The sequence below is a fragment of the Phoca vitulina genome, unplaced genomic scaffold, assembly GCF_004348235.1.
Source record: "Phoca vitulina isolate PV1807 unplaced genomic scaffold, GSC_HSeal_1.0 scaffold32, whole genome shotgun sequence".
Classification (NCBI taxonomy): domain Eukaryota; kingdom Metazoa; phylum Chordata; class Mammalia; order Carnivora; family Phocidae; genus Phoca; species Phoca vitulina.
Window position 1 is genome coordinate 16,426,540 of NW_022589735.1, and position 19,940 is coordinate 16,446,479.

The 19,940-nt window shown below is 36.3% G+C and overlaps 1 protein-coding gene across 1 annotated transcript in view; it reads right to left on the minus strand.

Annotated features, from left to right (window-relative positions):
• Positions 1-5,849: 5,849 nt before the first annotated feature.
• The window catches only part of SRFBP1 (serum response factor binding protein 1), a 60,191-nt gene continuing 46,100 nt past the window's right edge, over positions 5,850-19,940 (minus strand). The window contains exons 5-8 of the mRNA XM_032425196.1: positions 13,426-13,507; positions 11,946-12,648; positions 10,672-10,709; positions 5,850-7,053 (exon numbers count right to left, since the gene is read on the minus strand). Coding sequence (XP_032281087.1) covers positions 6,869-7,053; positions 10,672-10,709; positions 11,946-12,648; positions 13,426-13,507 — 1,008 coding nt within the window. The 3' untranslated portion in view covers positions 5,850-6,868. The remainder of the gene's footprint in view (positions 7,054-10,671; positions 10,710-11,945; positions 12,649-13,425; positions 13,508-19,940) is intronic.

Here is a 19,940-nt window from a genome sequence, read left to right on the forward strand (position 1 = left end):
ATAATAAATACAATAATTACAGCATAAGATAATCTGATAGAACTGAAAGGAAACATATTCACCTTATCAATAAATGTGCAAGGGCTGACTCTGCCTATTAAATGGAAAGATTTTCAGCTTGGCTCATAAAGATCTAACCATATGCTCTATTCAAGAAACATACCTAAAACAGACTGATTCAGAAAGGTTAAAAAGAAAGGGATGGTCAAAGGTATTCCAGGCAAATGGGTACACTAAAAAAGCAGGGACAGCAATACTGATGTTAGATCAAGTAGAAAGGAAACAATAGTAGGGAAAGGTTTTCTGACTATAATTTCAAATTCATATACAAAAATGAAATAAAAGGAAAGAGAAAAAGAAACTGAAGCATCTGACTACATACAATAAGCGACAGAAAAACATGATAAAAAAGACAACTGACAAATTGGGGAAACAATATTTGTAATACACAAACAGATAAAGGGCTAGTATATGTAATATATAAATAAATCTTAAAAATTATGGGAAAAAGTCAAAAACAAAAACAAAAACAAAAACTACTCACTGGTGGAAAAATGGGCAAGACATGAAAAAATTCACAAAAATAGATATAAAAAAGGCACTTAATAATTTTTAATGAGTATTGTACTATACCCATAATAAGGAAAATGCATAGTAAAACTACCTCAAGGTAACATTTCTCACCTATCCAATGGACAGAATTAAAAATGTAGAACACCTTACTCTATTGGAGAGGTTGTGGTAAAACAGGACTCTCTCTCGTGTTGCTGGTGTTAAGCACAATCTTCATGGTGGAAAATTTGGCAGTAGTTAAAACTACAAATGCACTCACCTTCTGACTTAACGTTTCTACCCTAGGAACTTACCCCAAAGACCTAACTCCAATAATATGAAAACACATTTTCTTTGAAATATTTTTTGTAACTGCAAGATATGGAAAATAACTTGTATCCCCAGACACAGATGAGTGGCTGAATAAATTGACGGGTCTACCTAATGAGGTATTAGAAAGTTTTTTGTTGTTGTTGTTTCTTTGTTTTAAATAAGGAAAATCCTTATGGACATATGTGCAGTGATTCCAGGATATATTTTTAAATAATAAAAAAAAAAAGGTTTTTTTGTTTTTGTTTTTGAGAGAGAGAGAGACAGCCCGGTATGGGTGGGGTGCCAAGGGAGAGGGAGAAAGAATCTTAAGCAGGCTGTGGGCTGTGTGGAGCCTGATGCAGGGCTCCAATCCCATGACCCTGAGATCATGACCTGAGCTGAAATCAAGAGTCAGACACTTAACCAACTGAGCCACCCAGGAGCCTTGAAAAAAAGTAAAATTTATAAAATCACCTAGGAATGTTAATTTTTGCATTAAGAGCAGAAAATAAAGAAATAAAGATATATATATTATACATTTATTCACCTGTGCAAACAGAAACACAGAAAGCATATACCAGGGACTAATGAGATGGATTATCTACAGGGAGGGGTGGGAATGGGGTAAAAAGAAAAGAAACAATTGGGAGCAGGAAAGCAGGAGTTGCCACCTCTCAAAGTATATCATTTTGTGCAGCTCTGACTTATGGAACAATGTTCATGTTTCACACACATAAAGAAAAAACATAAATAAAATCACCAAGGATGGAGGAAAATTCCTCTAAGTAAAACACATCAGAAACGTGAATTGAAGTGCATTTCAGATGAAGTACTACATGGAAGGAAGGCAGTGAAAATGCACTAACCCAGGTCACTTTTTATTATTACTCTAAAAATTGAGATATAATTCACATACCATAACATTCACGCTTTTAAAGTACATAATTCAGTGGATTTTTGTATATTCACAAAGTTCTGCCACTAACACCACCATCCAATTCCAGAACACATTCATCAATCCAAAAAAGAAAGCCATCCATACCCATTAGTCACTCACTGTCGCTCCCTCCCCTAGACCTTAGCAATCACTAATTTACTAATTGGTCTCTATGGATTTACCTATTGTGGGTATTTCATATAAGTGGAACCATATTTTGTGTTTGGCTTCTTTCTTAACCTAATGCTTTCAAAGTTCATTCATGTCATAGTACATATCAGTACTTCATGCCTTTTTAGGGCTGAATAATATTCCATTGTATGTATATACCATTTTTGCTTATCCAGTCACCAACTGATGGATATTTGGCTTGTTTCTTCTTTTCGGCTATTATGCATATGCTACTATGAACATTCATGATCAAGTTTCTGTTGGAACGTTTTCAATTCTTTTAGGGTCTATAGCTACTAGTGAAAGTGCAGTTCATATGGGACTCTCACTATGCCTATGTTGGTACACTTGATGGTATCCCATGAGTCTTTGAGGATCTCTGTTCATTATCATTCATGTTTTTTTTTTTTCCTCCTGTTCCTAAAACTGGATAATCTCAATTGATCTACCTTTAGTTTCACCAAGTCTTTCTTCTACCTGCTGCAATCTGCTGTTGACCACTTATGTTTAATTTTTTCTATCAGTTATGGTACTTTTCAATTCCTAAATTTATTTTTGTCTCTTCTTTATAATTTCTATTTCATTATTGATATTCTCTATATGGTGAGGCACTGTTATCAGACTTTCTTTTAGTTTTTTAAACATTGTTTCCATTAGTTCTTTGCACATATTCTCAAAATAGCTTATTTAATGTCTTTGTTGAGTAAATCCAAAGTCTGGACCTCTTTGGGGACAATTTGTTTTTCTTCTTCCCTGTATATGGGGCATACTTTGTTTCTGCATATGTCTTAGGGTGTTTTATTTTAAACTGGTCATTTTAAGTAATATATTACAATGGTGAAAATCCAAAAATCAGATACTCTCCCCTCCCTAGGGCTTGTTATTGTTTTTTGTTGTTATTTAGTGGACTTTTTTGAACTTGTGAAGTCTATATTCTTTGTTGAGTGTGGCCATTAAAGTTTCTGCTTCATTAGTTTAGTGGTACACTACTAACTAGACAGATTTCCTTAAATGCTTGGAATACTACTGTGATTTTGCTGAGAGACTGTGTGTGTGTGTGTGTGTGTGTGTGTGTGTGTGTGTGTGCTGGGGCACACCTTCAACACAGCCAGGAAGTTGACAATTCCACCTGAGCCTTCATTTCCTGCCGCAGAACCTCAAGGTCAGCTAGAAGTGACAGTTTAGGGCCTTCTCAGCTCTTCCCTGAACATAGACACAGCGCTATGCAAGCACATGACTTGCTTAATTCCAAGAAATATGTCAGAACTCGTCAAAGTCCCTAGAGATACTGAATTCTCCAGATTTCCTTTTAAGCTTTTTCACAAATTTGTTTGCAACTGTTACTCATTGCCTCAAGCAACTGTGATGTTAAACAATTACCTCTGATTGTTTTTGAAAATATCAGGAAAAAGGCTTTCGCACTGAGCAAGTTCTCAGTCAAGTGGGGTCTTCCAGTGAACTACCATATTTGTCAAATAATGACAATTCTCAGTGAATATATCATTGAAGAAGCTCCAACCCTGTTCTGTTTCTCCTAGTGGCTGCCAGGCTGCTGGTTTTCACTGTGATTGTTGGCTGTTGGTTTTCAAAACTATCATGGATCTGAGGAGTGAAAGATGCAAATAGGGAAAGTTAAAATGTCACAAAGATTACTGTTCTATCAAGACTCATCCATTTTTCTTGAAAAATACTCCCTGGATTGTAATAAACCTGTGGTTAACTCCATAGTTTTAAAAAAGTTCATTCTGATAACACAGACAGTGTTCTCAGTGGTTTTTATGGGGAAAATAATTTCTGTACATCTTTACTCCATCATTTTTGCTGACATCATCCCAGGCAACTTTCAAACTTAGTTTTGAGAACATATGTCTTCAAGCAAAAGAAAAGAACTCTAAACTTATACTGAACTTCGGCTAGTAGACTTTTATTTTGCGGAGGCATCAGTTAGCAACTCTAAAACTGTATTCTAGGGTTTTGTGGATAATGGGAACCATCTTTCTTACTGTTAGATGGGAAAAGAACACAAGACACAGACTGAGTAGGCTCCCACTGGCCAAATTAAGGACAATTTGAACATGAAAATAAATAATGGATTTCTACTTCTGTAGTAACAGGAATCAGATTTGCCATTCTACATTAAAGAACTAGAACAATGGAAAAATAAAATATATGACTTAGGTTTTCAGACAATGCACAAAAAGCAGTACAGCATAGTAATACCTGAGAGTGAAAACAAACCAGTTGAGTGCTTTAGCTCATTGCATGAAGTTTCCAAACTATACTACACAGGGGGAAGGAATTCCAGATAACTCAGTGGCCTCCCTGAAGAGACAGAATTCAGGGTTTGCATAGGCTACTGTGACTAAAATTTGTGACGCAAAATACAAAAGAGGATGAGATGAACAAAAAGAAGTGCTCTGGAGATCTTTGGAAGGATCCCCTAAAACCTACGGCATAAGACTAATCTGTGCAATGTGTATGAGGAATCTACCAAGGCCAGGGAAAAAATTCACTAGAAAGGAGTTTGTGAAGCAACTTACACTTGGCCAGGTATAGTTTTTGTTCTCATCTCACCAGATGTAACAGAAAGATTTGCTAGTAGAAAAAGCATTAGGCAGAGTGCTTAGAATGGTAATGCCTCTGGAGCCAAATGAGCCCTAGGCCAGGCTTTCTCAATCTCAGCACTGTTGACACTTTGCACTTGGTAATTCTTTGTTGTATATAATGTAGAATGTTTAGTAGCATCCCTGGCCTATATCCATTAGATGTGACACAAAAATGTCTGTAGACATTGCCGAATGTTCCCTAAAGGTAAAACTGCCCCAAATGGAGAACCATTGCAGACAAGATCATTAAAATAGCTACTAATATTCCGTATGTTCAAGGAAGTAGAGGAAAAACCTGAACATGATAAGAAGACATATGTAATATTACAACAAAAACAACAGCAAAGAGAGACGGGGGAAAAGAGAAGAGGAGGAGGAAGAGGAGGGGAGGGGTAGAAGGATGAGAGCGAAGGATAAAGCAAATGCAATAAAGTGTTATCGATTGGAGAACCTGGGTGAAGGATACTGTGTGGTAAAGAACTTGGCTTTGCCCAAGAGAAGTGCCCTTGCCTTTGGTTTCTTGGAACCATCTATGTAATACCTGATAAAAGTATGTTTGTTTAGGGCAGCAGTTAGCTACACTAAAAAAGACAAACCATGTAACTGAGGATGGGGAATTTGGGGTCATGTGGTATCAGTCATCTGGAACAATCATTTGGGCAATCAACTGCTTATGTTTATATATTGCAGACACAACAAAAAATCTACACACCAAAGCTTCAGTGAGCTTCTGAGATTGGCAATACTCTATGCACATTGATGCCAGGATGGTAATGCGTCCTGAGGACAACAGAAGCTTTGTGTTAGAACCCTCACAGACATGGTCCTATGCATCTCTTCCTTTGACAGGTTTTAATTTGTACCCTTGCCCTGTAATAAACGATGACTTTCAGTAGGTTTCATGTGTGTATATAAATAGGTTTCAGTAAGTTCTGGGAGTTTTTCTAGCAAATTTTTGAACCTGAGGGTGTTTGGGGAACCCACCCCCAACCAACTCCATCTCCAAACCTGCAGCTGGTGTCAGAAGTGACAGTGGTCCTGTGGGGGCTCTTCCCTCTAACTCTGTAGCTGGACCCTAACTCCTTGTGGTAGGGTAAGAAGTCTTGGCCAGACTTGGTAGTCTGGAGGACACTGCTCTCAACCTCGCAGTTTGGCTAAATCTGGGGAGCCATGGAGACATTTTTCTTTCACTTCTCCTGTAATAATTTTTCATAATTAAAATTTCATTGAAATTAATTTTAATTTTGCATAATTGACATTATGTCAAAATAAAAATTTAAAAGACAAAAGTAGAAAAAACAAATTTTGCTTTCAACATAGCAAAAACAATTTTTTCTGTATAATCTCTTGAATTCCATTGCTTTAGTTATCTAAATTCTTAAGCTCTTGAAAATGATAGAAATGACTCTCCAGAGCTTATGAATTCCTGCAAACCAGGGGGCTTTCCCTGCCATTAACAGTAAGATGGAATTTAGTTATCTTTATTTAGTTAACCAAGAACCTTTAATTTCTTCCAGAGAAGTGGAAAGTGAAACATTTGAAAGGATTTTTAAAATCCCGTTTTCCTTTGAAATTAACAGTACTCCATAAAGAGTAGTTCCTTCGAGTCATCTCATCACTGCACTCAGTTATCTGGAAATGCTTCTTCAATTACACCTCCTTCAGAGTTTATCCTTTTGAATTCTAATCCACAATTCCACAAAAAAATGTTTCTATAAAAGTGCACGGTCAAGTAACTACATGTTATACATTCTTGATTTAAACAAGTATTTCTATGCAGTGAGATATATAACAAATTATTGGTTGTGGTGCTACATTTAAACATGTATGTTGCCTAAAAAACTGAGGTATAATTCAGAAATGAAAAACTGCCCTTGAATCTATTTTAAAACAGACAAAAAGTAGATCACAAATAATTACAAAATAATAAAAATTAATATTTATTTGTTAATTTATTATCTCTATACCCATATAAAAGTTACTATCTTAGTTTTGCTAAGAATAACTTTTAGCAAAGGTGATCTCTTTTAAATAACTATAATTTCCTAATATTTTCCATTATTATTTTAATGTATCTCTCAAAATTTATTTTCAAAGCAAGACACAGAGTTAAACCTGGTGATAAGCACAAATGAGGAAGTCTGAGACCGCTATTTCAAAATTTTTTCGCAGAGGGAACAGCGTGGGTATATTATTAAAAATCAATTTAAGTATGTACTTGATTTGTGGTAGGCTTATATAAACATAACTTTAATAATGGGCTGGTTCACAAAAAGAGGTACTATACTAATCAGTCATCAAATGTAATTTTTTTTCCCTGAAACACAGCAATTTTAGATTGCTGCTCTTTTCGCCTCTTGCTTGCTTCCCACGAAGGATGAAGAGGCAGCTGTGATTGCTGTTTTGTACTTTGAAGTCCTCTTTGTGCACTCTTATTAAACAGATTCTTGAGCTGAGGCTCATTTTGCTGAAAACCTGGGAGGAGAAAGCAAAAATAGTGAGAAATAACCACATACTTACATAGCATATAAGAGAAAGAGATTTCATTTTCTCACATCAGTATTTAAGGAAGGAATTTAGTTTTACTTAAACAAAATACATTACAGTTTAAAATCTAAGTCCAACAGGGAACAGTGTGAAATTGAAATACACACATCAACAGGCAATTCTGGGACACATGCTTTCTAATCTTTTATTTTTTTTCCTAATCTTTTAAACAGATGCAAATTGTTTGTCTCCTAACATACGTTGTGCTGTCTTATTTACATTGGCAGTGAGAAAGGAAAGAATGCAGACAACATGGAAGGCCAAAAAAATCCCAAAAGAGTATCTTATATTTTCAAAGGAATATCATTGGTTTAAGATAACTGTATATGGAGTCGATGTAGCCAGAAAACTCACATGTATTTATTAAGATATTGGATTCGACAACGTTGATGGGAGAGATGTATTTTTAAAGGGCTACTAATTGATTCTACTCCCTTCTATTACTGAACATAAAATTATTATAAAATAAATTACTGAATTTACTCAAATATAAGACAAGGTTCTTTTCCAATCATAAAATTATCCACCAGATAAGAGGGTGGCAAATTGTTTCTAGACCTTACGGCCTCTTATGTTATAAGATACTTTAAACTATGTTATTTTGAACAATAAAGTAGTGTTTGGGAGAGACACACCAGCCAGAAAACACATGAATCAATGCATGTTTATGGAATCGGGGGAAAAACAAAGGGAGACAAAAATTTAACATAGATTTTTTTTTTTTGAAGTAGTCCTAGAGATGTGCACCTTCTCCACTATGAGTTAGACATCATTCACTGTCAAAAGCCTTTTAAAGATCTTCTTAAAAACCAAATGTCATAATGTTACACAAACAAATACACACAGTTTGGGATAACATTTCCGAAATACTACTGTACAAAGAATGCAACACATCCTGAATCTTGTACAAATCACACGTGGTCTAAAAACCCAATATAATATTCAGGATGGCTCTAGTAATGAAGAACCAAGAATTTAAATGTTAAATGAAACTGTTACATAAAAAATTGATTTAAATAAGGCAGTATTTAAAATAATATATACTTTATATAATTATGGAAAGTAAATTGATATCTTTAAACAAACTGATATACTAAATACTATAAATATATAAGCTAAGCAAAAAACAAAAACCCTTTCATCACTTGGGTCTCCTCACAGGAAAAACGTGGGAGTGCCTCAAGTTTACAGTTCTCCTGCTTATGAATATAAGGTCAGTGAGGCAGACTGCCATGTGTCTGCCAGACCTAGTGGTCTTTTCCTGCTAGGTGCACAAGCTGGATGCATTGCCCACCCTGACTACAGTTAAATGAGGCATGTAACTGAGTTACAGCCAATGGCGTAAGAACAAAAGGCCTGACCATAAACATCTCACGCTCGATCCTTTCATCCTCTCTCTCTGCCCGCAGGGAGCACAGCGAACTCCCGGAGGCACAAGAAGGAAGAAGAGTACAAGCAGCGCAGAGACAGTGATGAATGAGCAATGAATCAGCATGACGTGGTAGTTACTTGTGACAGCAGGCAGTCTACTACGAATACCAGAGTGGTACTCGGAAGGAGGATACAGCCATACATGCTGTTGTTTTACAGCATACAAACCTGGCAGTGGCTTTGCAGTTTAGTGGTAGGTAGTAAGGAAATGGACACCTTAGTTTGCAAAGTACGCATGCTTCTTATGCTAAGGAAGCGGGTAAAACTGTGGCCAGTGGAGAACTTGGGAAGCAGGCTGTGGGCCTATGGAGTTTGCAGCACCAGGGTAAGTGGGTGGAAAGAATAAAAAAATTAGCGTGCTGATGGCTCTTTGGCAATGGACTACAAACAGGGAAAGAACTCGCCAGCTCACAGGCAGAAACTAAAGGGAACAGAGTGTCCAGATATTTGAGAACTTAGGTTTAGAAAAGCCTCTGGACTTCAAATGGTAAGACGTAAGACTGAGAAAGATTTTAAGCAGGAAAGGTCTATGGAGATTCAGCCCCGGAGCAGAGTTACGAGTCAAGAATGTTCTTCTCAACCAAACCTGAGAATCTTAACACAGCAGACACTGAATGATGGTGGGGGTGGGAAAAAATACCCTCAAACATAAAGAAGGCAAGTTTGAGAACTAGCTCTAGGGGAAGATTGTTGGTATGGTGACTAGCTCATGGATGGACTAAATGGAAACCCAGAAGTCAGAAATCCACTACATTTCTGAGAGACCTGTGTTGTGGAAGAAATCCTATGTCTGGGCTGAAAAACTCTCTCTTGAATGTTAAAGACTCTGAACTGTCTTCAGGCCATGTGTTTTTACCAGTCACTTGGGGCAACTCCCAAGGAAATTATACTAAATGTCCATTTCAGATGTGGCCATGGAACACAGACCTCCCCAGAACACAGAAAACATGAAGAACAATGGATAAAGAAGTTCCTCTAGATAAACATGTTATGTGCCTCCCAATTTTCCCTTAACTGACTGGGAGTTTGTATTATGGTTACCTTGTCCCTGACCTGCCACTAAATATTTGGTATGAGCTGGGGACAGGTAGTCTGTCTTTCAGTGACCAGGCCATCAAATTTTGAGCAGTCACATCCATGAGACCGGATGGAAAGAAAGGACTGCATCACTGGTGGATGATGCTGGGCTTTGAGCTTGGATGCAGGGACTGGGTGGGACTCTGAGCTGGCTTCTTTGGGAAGGAGATAAAGTGTGCTCTGTGTGGGGGAGGGACAGTGAAATGAGCACCTGGTGAGAGAAAGGATAGTCACTGGCAGACAGTTACATGTTTAAGAAATTCTACTTCCTTTTCCCTCTTAACCACAGTTAGATTGCATTTCTTAGCTCCCCTGTGGCTAGAGGGTGTCATATAATTGAATTCTGGCTAATGAAATGTGAGCAGAACTGATTCCTGCCACTTTCAGACCTGGCTCATGAAAACTTCCTGCAAAACTGTCCATGTACTCTTCCCTTCTGGAGGAGTATCTGGAAACTGCAGGAGGAAGGAACCAAAAGATGAAAGGTGCCTGATTCCTGAATTACTATATGAAACACAGCCCCTCTGCCACCTCACAGTGGACTGTGATGTGCATGAAAAATATATTTTTATTATTTTAAGCCAGTGAGAGTTTGGAATTATGTACAGAAGTCAGCCTACCCAAATATATGTAACTTGATTTGTTATGAATTAATGTGAAAATACTTTGATTTTACTCTGAACCTAGAAAGTGACATACTAGTTACTGAATGTTTAATGGCATGATGCCGACTAAGATATAACTTAAAGTTATACTTAAAATTTAAAGAATGTACTAGTTTATTCAGTTCAAGATAAATCAACTAGACCCAGTATTTCCTGGTAAGTTTTGCTTATATCTTTCATACTGGTAGCAGATAGGTAAAAACAAACAAACAATTAAAATTTAAAAATTATACTGATAATTGGAAAGATCTTGTCCCCTTCCTGTGGGTACGTATTTCATTCAGGCTATTAAGTAACCAGAACTTTTCATTCTTCTACTCTGGCAGAGCATTAGTCAATTTCATGTCAAGGTCAGGCAGCCATTAATACATACCTGGGGTTCTGCTTTTTGGAGCCTGTTCTCTGTAATTTCTAAAAGAAGAAAAAGACCATTAGGACTTAAAAAAGATAACTGACCTTAAGAAGATAACGTAAAAAAAAACTAGGGATAAAACTCACTCAAAGGACTATTGTACTCCCTCATCCCACCAGCAATCAATAAAAAAATGACAAAACCCCTAGTTTTAGCTGTATCAAAGTCTGTGAGACTCCAGTGATACTGCAGAAACATGGGAGCTTCCCTCTTTGCCCCCCACAGGGACTTCTGGTCATAAAATATTCTACCTTGGTTACTTGTGTCTACTCCTGAGGACTATCCAGATACAGAATTTCAGAAGTCTTCTTAAAGGGGGAATGAGTCACATATTACACAAAATCATTTTGTGGGAGATGGAAAGCATAAGAGTGTATTATTCTCAAGTGAGGAAAGAAAATGGAGCCTTCTGGAGCAAGTTTGGGAGATATAAAAAATATTTTAATTAATTTCAAGGTCTCAAGTATGGTTTGTGTCTTTTCCATACTCCTACTTCTTTGCAAAATGTTTACTTCATGTGTTTCTATTCTATTAAAAATTATCCCTGACTTATACATAAACAGAAAACAGTTTCCTGAAGAAGGTAGCTATTACTGAAGAAATTAGCTAACCATGATATTTACCCTAAAATGTGAAGTTATTCCCTCTCAGATTAGAATTACAAATGAAATGAAACTTATTGATGTATAACAGAAGAGCTGTGAAAGGTGGTGGTTAACAGCAGGGACAGAGACAGCAATATTATCCGATATAAAGGAGTCTGGAGGAACTCGGAGTTAGAGCAAACAGCTGTATATACTGAAATAGCAATGCACAAGAAAATGACTGATGTTTACAATAATGGCCCTCAGTTATCAAGAAAAGAAAAGAAAAAAACACCACCATTCTTTTCAGAAAGTTCTGTTTAAAGAGTAAGATATGAGACATTTTCAAAAGGTTTTCACGAAAAGCAAACTCAAAGTCTGGAAACTTTGACAATCGAAGGGATAAACTGAAATTAGCTAGACAAATTATTTGGCTACAGGATTGATGTGGCACTGCTGTATGTGTATTTGCATATATCATCCGAGTATAAAGTTTGAAAGGGCCAAGTCTAAACACAGGATGTGCTGTATAAACTACATGTACATATGGGAGAGATTCTCTTCTGTCATTGCTAGGATGTGCAGATATTTCATATCTTCAAAAAAATTAAGAACTAATAATTACTTCAGGATAGAAAAAAATACTCTTACCTTCTAGAGCTTTTAGATCCAGATAAAGAATGGAAAAACACTGACTCAAACTTCCTTGATTCTGTACTTGGCTTGTTTATGTCACTTCTTATACTCTGATGGGTTTCAAGTAGATCTTCCTCAGGTAACACTTTTTGGGGGGGCATTTGTTCCTTAACTGAAGAATGGCAAGTACTTTCCTTCTTTCGTGTCCGTCTGATTTTCCCAATGAAGAAGTCATCACCACTGTCACTATCCTCAGACATGGAGGACTGTTTGTAAAACCTTTCCTCTGTGCTATCATCAAAATACTCCTTTTCTTCTTGTAATTCTTCTCCATCACTGTTACCATCAAGGGAGCTACTGGACTCTTTCCCTTTTTTGATTTTACTTAAGGTTTTCATTTTTGGGTCAGCAGGTGTCTTCTGGGGCTCAGAAGAAACTACACCAGCCCTTTCAGAAGGCTTTGATGGAGAATTTGGAATGTCTACAGCATTGGGTCCATGTTCCACCTTGGTTCTTTTTTCTTTTGAATTTACTGGTTTCTTTGCCAATATTTTGGCTTCTTTCTCTTTTTGTTCACTGATAATAGTTCCTTCATGCTGTAACTTACTGGCATCATCATTTGAACACAAAGTGTCCTTGGAATGATTTTCTTCTGAAGCATTCTCTGATGATTTAACTTCAACATTTTGTCTTGCATCTTTAAAGGCTTTGACAGCAGCTACAACAGAAAAGCACAGGATGTGTTTCATCATTAAAACAAATATATAAAACATCACCACTTCAGTACAGTATTTCTTAAATTATTTGGAAACACTTAAGAGAACAACCACAATTATGTTAAGTATATATCATGGGTCACAAAAGAACTTCACTGACTTTAAAAACCAAACTTGGAAGAAATGGTCAGAGGTATTCAATTTAAAACTCTTAAAATTAACCATCCTTTCAGGCCCTGGAGCTATGAAAAATAGCAAAAACATCACTGAATACAAATAAATAAAATAAAATGGCAACTTTAATTTCTTTTGCAATAATGTATTGCTATGATTGTGGTGCACTATAAACTGTGTTTTCAGACATAAAAATAAATATATTCTAATCTGTGACAGTAACATTTAATTCTTTAAGCACAGTTTATAATACACACATAAATGAAAATTATGTGACTAAGTGGCAACATCAAAAGTAATACTATGAATTACACCAATATTTAGCAAATCGATTGTATTCAATATTACTATGAATATATTATATATAAACATAAGTGTATTCATATATTAGAATTTAGGAAAAAATACAGATTTAATTAGACATCAGATAACTTCCAAATTTTCAGGTACCTTCCCACATTTAAAAATATTTGAAGGAGATATTTTTAAAAGGTCCTCAAAACAAACAAAAAAAAACCCCAAAGAAATAAATGAATAGCCATTTATTCAAAATCTTATACATAAGTGCATTTAAGTACATGGCTTAAAAGTCATTTAATACATACCTTTCAGCACATCTATTTTTTTCTTCAGAAGAGGATGCATCGCTAGTCTGGCAACTGCTCTTTCAGTTGCAGTAGAATCAGGCTGCAAATTGAAACAACAAACACGGGAATAGGAACAATATAGTACTATTAAGAAGTGAATAAAAGAAAATGTATCATAATTTTTAAAAATGAGAGTTAGGAAACAGGAATTTGTTAGTATTCTCTAGATAAGTCACCTGGATAATCTATAATAAAGAAAAATAAAACTCAAGATGACAAAATACAACTGCCCCTGAAACAAATAAAATTATTATGTAATCAACTAACAAATCCCTTTGGGGACTTAATATTTTTCCAGAACTCTGGTAGGCATCCTGTGTGTTATTTAAAAAATGCAATATAGCTTCTGCTTTCAAAGAGGTTAAAAGATCTAGATCTAGATCTTTTTAAAGACTAAATTAATATGAATCAAATAACATGTTAGTGCTAAGCTGGGTGATACAATTTATAACTACTGTAATGTTTGAAATTCCAGTTAATAGAGATGTAAAAACTATCTGATGCTAGATATTTGTATTTTGAAAGTCTAGTATCTCTACTGTATTTTCAGAACCTTCTACCACTGCTTGTCTAAGAGCCAACATTTCATAAATATTTGATGATGACTGAGTTGGAACTGATTGTATATTTAATATACTTACGAATTTAGAAAATTCATGATTTGGGATAATTTCCTTAAATATCTTCTATGCGCTGACAACATCCAAATTTCTAACTCCTACTCTAACTTGAGCTCAAGACTCATATATGAACCTCCTACTTGACGTATTAAAAGAGAATTCTTTTTTTCTTTTTTTTAAAGTAGGCTCCATCCCCGGTGTGGAGCCCAACATGGGGCTTAAACTCATGCCCCAGAGATTGAAACCTGAGCTGAGATCAAGAGTTGGATGCTTTACCTACTGAGCCACCCACCAGGCACCCAGAGAATTCTTTGATATCCTTCTCAAACTTACTTCTTCAGTCTTTCCTGTCTTATTATACATAATTCCACTTTTGTTGGTTACTCAGGACTAAAACTTTAAGAATTCTTCTATCACATTTCTCCTTCCTTCACAGCTCACAATTAGTCCTTTAGCAAATCTTGTGGTTCTAAATGCAAAATATATTCAGGACCATTCACTTCTCACCACTCCTACTCTTAGTACTTTTGACCAATTCACCAACATGTCTCACCTGCAGCACCAATGTAATACACTCAAACCTGGTCACTTGCTTCCCCACCCCTGAGTTTCCACAGAGCATCACAGTGAGTTTTTAAAAAGGTAGCCAGATCACGCTATGCCACTATCTGTTCTTTAAGCTTTACTGCCTTCTGATGCTTAGGCTATTCCTTTGTAAGCTCTGCTTTTCCTGGAATACTGTACTCCCAAATGTATGCATGACTGACCATCTCTTATTATTCAAATATCTTATTATTCACATATCAAATGTTATCTGAACAACACTTCCCATAACTCTTCATTTACTTATCACTTAACATTGCATGCCAGCGTAGATATTTTCCCATCTGTGAGGCAGGGGCTCTGTTTTCCTCATTGCTATAGACCTAGGGCTTGGAACAGTAACTGGAAAGAGTCTTCATTCAATAAACATCCCATAAGGCAAATGGATACATTTCATTGTGTATCAAAATAGAGCTGTGAGCTTCAAATGTCTTTATTTTAAATTTTCTTTCACTGTTAATAGCCCACTATAAAGTTTTTCTCCCCCCTAGTAGAACAAACATGAGGACATTAGTAAATGCAAGATGATGGCTCTCTGAAGTCTACTGTGTTTGGAGGACTTATCTAGGCAATGTTACCCCTCTCTAAATTATATCTGTGGTCTAATTACCTTGTGTATTGAATTGAAGAACATCTCCCTAAAATTTATGTCCAACTACAAACTCAGAATGTGACCTTATTTGGAATCAGGGTCTTTGCAGATATAATTAAAAGGTGAATATGCTGGATTAGGGTGGTCCTCAATCTAATATGACCGATGTCCTCATAAGGGAGACATCTGGATAGAGGCACAGAGAGAGGGAAGAAGGCTGAGGCAGAGATTGCAGTTATCCTGCCATAGGCCAAGGAAGGCCACAGGCCATGGTTCACACAAGCTGGAAGAAGCAAGGAAGGGTTCTTCCCTAGAAACTTCCGAGGATCTTAGCACTACTGTCACCTTGATTTCAGATTTCTAGCCTCCTGAAACATGACAGGATACAATTTTGTTGTTTTAAAACATCTAGTTTGTGGTACTTTGCTACAGCAGCCTTAGGGTAACTATAAACTTTGATTCTCTTAGGCTCTTAGATATTGCCTCTGTTCAGTCTTGTCCAAGAAATGTAGTCCAGGGGTGCCTGGGTGGCTCAGTCGTTAAGTGTCTGCCTTTGGCTCAGGTCATGATCCTAGGGTCCTGGGATGGAGCCCCGCATTGGGCTCCCTGCTCAGCGGGAAGCCTGCTTTTCCCTCTCCCACTCCTCCTGCCTGTGTTCCCTCTCTCGCTGTCAAATTAAAAAAAAAAAAAAAAAAAGAGATGTAGTCCATTTGGAGACTATTCATTAAGTACAGTGTTAAGATAACCCATTGTTTCTATACCTTGTTGGGTTTCCTGAAGTCCAATACAGGACTTGTTGCCCATTTTATCTCCCTTGGAGATATATGAGAGAATCTGGGAAGAAAACCTAGTGCTGGTATCCTGAGTCACTCAGCAACAAGATGGGCTGCTGAACGTATAGGTCAAATATGTATGATTTAGTTTTATAGGGTGTATATTAAAAGCTGTAACACAGAACCCCCTGATGAGGGACATGATTTTTCATGCTGAAAAGGCCAACATGATATATGAAAATTGAGAGTCACATCAGAATACTAGAGTCTACATGCTTCCAGAGAGAGAACAAAGTTACCAAAAAAAAAAAAATCAGGAATCAAAATTGGAGGTCAAAGACAGCTGCATAAAAATCTTGTAGGAAAATGATTCCTAAATTAGATAAGAATAAAAATACTTCCCAACATGCAAGGTTTAAAAAAGTTTACATCTCTTGAACCTTTCTCCTTAGAAGGTACTAGCTCCACTAAAATGAAGAAGGATACAAAGAATGAGTAACGTATGGGATAGAAGAAACGGAGATACAGGCAGAAGGCATTCTCAGGATAGTGACAAGGAGAATTAGAATACCTGGTGTATTAAACACCTTTTTTTTTTTTTAGATTTTATTTATTTGAGAGAGAGAGCACGGGCGCATGAGTTGGGGGAGGGGCAAAAGGAGAGGGAGAAGCAGACTGCTCCCTGAGCTCGGAGCTCAACATGGGGCTTGATCCCAGGACCCTGAGATCATGACCTGAGCTGAAGTCAGACGCCACCAACTGAGCCACCCACGCATCCCTGGTGTATTAAACATCTTGAGAGGAGACTTCAGTAACTGAAGAGCAGTTTGGTATTACACTAGAGAGAAGACAGGAAACTAACAAGGAAAAATAAACTATAGGAAATAGAAATATTGTGCAGAAAAGGAAAAATAATAATCACTCACTACATGACTTGTAGTCAAAATAACAGAATCACTAAATGTTCATCTAATCTAAATTTGACCCAAGTGCCTTAGGAGGATGGAAGTGATAAGGAAGGTACATATATGACAGAGGGGCTGGCAGAGGAAAGAGATATAAATTCTTATAAACCACCATAGGAAGTCAATAGTTAATACTTAAAATATACTAATATTGACATACTGATGTGTGGGGTAAATCCCCTGAAAACCAACTGAAGTTGAAAGTCAGGAAGCACTAACGGAGAACTGTCATTTTCACAAACAAGTCTTGTAGAAGTACTTGATTCTCAAAACTGGTCGTTGGCAAATTGGCTCATGGGCCAGTTCTCACCTGCTGCCTGTTTTTTAAAATAAAGTTTCAGGAAACACAGTGAAATTCATTCATTTACATACTATCTATAGTTCTACTATGTCACCCGGCAGAGTTGAGTAGTTGTGACAGAGAATGTATGGCCTGCAAAGCCTAAAATATTTATTATATACAGAATTACTTTACAGAAAAAGTGTGACACCTGCTCTAATAATATGCAAGTAGAATCCTTGGTGGGGATAAACTAAAAAATTAGGAAAAAATAAAAAATAAAGTTTTAGCAGGTTCATGATGTTCTAAAGTTAAATTTAAAACAAAAACAGGCGCACCTGGGTGGCTCAGTCGGTTGAGCGTCCGACTCTTGGTTTTGGCTCAGGTCATGATACTGGGGTCATGAGATCGAGCCCCGTGTTGGGTTTGGTGCTTCACGTGGAGTCTGCTTGAGATTCCCTCCCACTCTCCCTCTACCCCTACCCTTCCTCACACGTGCTCTCTAAATAAATAAATAGTCTTTTAAAAAAAATAAAACGAAAACACTATCAGGACAGACTTTTGTTGCCAAATCAAAGCAACAAGTTAATAGCCTTAAATGCACTGACTGTTTTTCTTGAATGGTGACATACTTTGAGATTCTGGCTTAGTAGAGAAAATGTGGTATTCAGTGAAAAAGCAGGATGTTTTAATTGCCAGGACTTACTTATCTCAGTACACTTAAATGTAAAAACAATGACAACAGAACCAATTAGTTCTGAGAATATACACACCCCAAGAGCCTACCCTCCCTCCACATTACAAGGGAAAAGAAGAACCTCCAGCAGCAGCTGTTACTCTGTAACTGCTTCTTTCACTGTATTTCCACCCTGTAGCTACTAATAACTCACTTTAGAGATAATCCCTAATATATGAACATCTGTATTTGTAAAACAGATAAATTAGAAAATAACTGTTCTAATCAGGAGTTAATTTCACATGTTTTAGATAAGAAGTTATGGGAATCCCAAATATTTTGGCTAAATGTGTTCATATAAAATTTTTCAAAAACATACCTACTATTGTTCCAAACCCCTGCTTTGACAACTTGCTAAAAGCTCTGATGAGCCGTGTATTCTTTTTTCCAGAGCTAATTACATCCCACCATCTTAGTTATAACAAGGTTTAGAAGACCATTGATAATACTTGCATGTTGAGTGCTGACTTTAAGTAAAAACTATTTATTTAAGAATCATTTTATCATCGAGTTTACTTAGCAATGCCCTGGAAGATATCCTGAGTAACTGTGACTCAGTGATCTGACTTCAATAAATTCTATTGTTTTTTAAAAAAGGCCCTAGAATAGGATTTATAATTCTAAAATTATGTATTACTCTAATAAATGAAGACATTATTATCCTTGGATGTTACATGTCTTCCCCTATAACTGTGCTTTTATATTGCAACCTTCATGGAAGACTTACTTGAAGAGAATATCAGGTTAACTGATTTTTAAAAAGGTCACTGCATTGCCTAACACCAAGGGTGCCATCACAATGGGAGTGTGCAGGATAGAGCTTATGCATCCATATGTAACAGAATCAATGCTGTTCAAAGAACATAAAAGGCTTGAGTCTATAAGGTATACAGATATATATAATTAAGTAGTTACTAATCAGGTGTGATTACTTAATAATTTAATATGAAGAATTATATATACCACGGCTTTACTTCTGTAATTACATGCAATTTGTATCTTTTTAAAAAACAGTAAATGCCATCAGTAAATAAAAATTTTATTATTCTGTTCAAAGTGTTTTGTTGATAAGAGCCCTTACTTCCCCCCAAAGGTTTTTTTTTTTTTTTTTTAAGATTTTTTATTTATTTATTTGAGGGAGAGAGAGCAGAGTGAGCAAGAACACGAATGCGGGAAAAGGCAGAGGGAGATGGAGAAGCAATACCATCAAAAACGATAAAATGCTTAGGACTAAATACAACAAAGAAAGTGAGAGATCTGTACACTGAAAACTGTAAGACTTTAATGACAGAAATAGAAGAGGACACAAAAAATTAGAAAGATATCTTATGATTATGGATTGGAAAACCTGACATTGTTAAAATATCCATAGTACCCAAAGCTATGTATAAGTTCAATGTAATCCCTATCAAAATTACAATGGCATTTTTCACAGAAATAAAAAAAAAATTTCCTCAAATTTGTTGGAACTACAAAAGACCCCAAATAGCCACAGCAATCTTGAGAAAGAACAAAGCTGGAGGCATTATGCTTCCTAATTTCAAACTACAGTACGAAGCTATAGTAATAAGAACAGTATGGCACTGTCATTAAAACAGACACACACAGCAATGGAATAGAATTGAGAGCCCAGGAATAAACAAATGCATATACAGTGAACTGCTATTTGACAAGGGGGCCAAGAATACTTGAAGGGGAAAAGATAGTCTTTTCAATAAATGGTATTAGAAAAACTGGATATTCATATGTCAGAGAATGAAACTAGACACATATCTTAACACGATTCATAAAAATTAACTTGAATTGGACTAAAAAGACTTAAATGTGAGACCTGAAACCATAAAACTCCTAGAACACGTAGGGAAAAAAAATTCCTTGACATTGGTCTCGTCAATGTTTTTTTG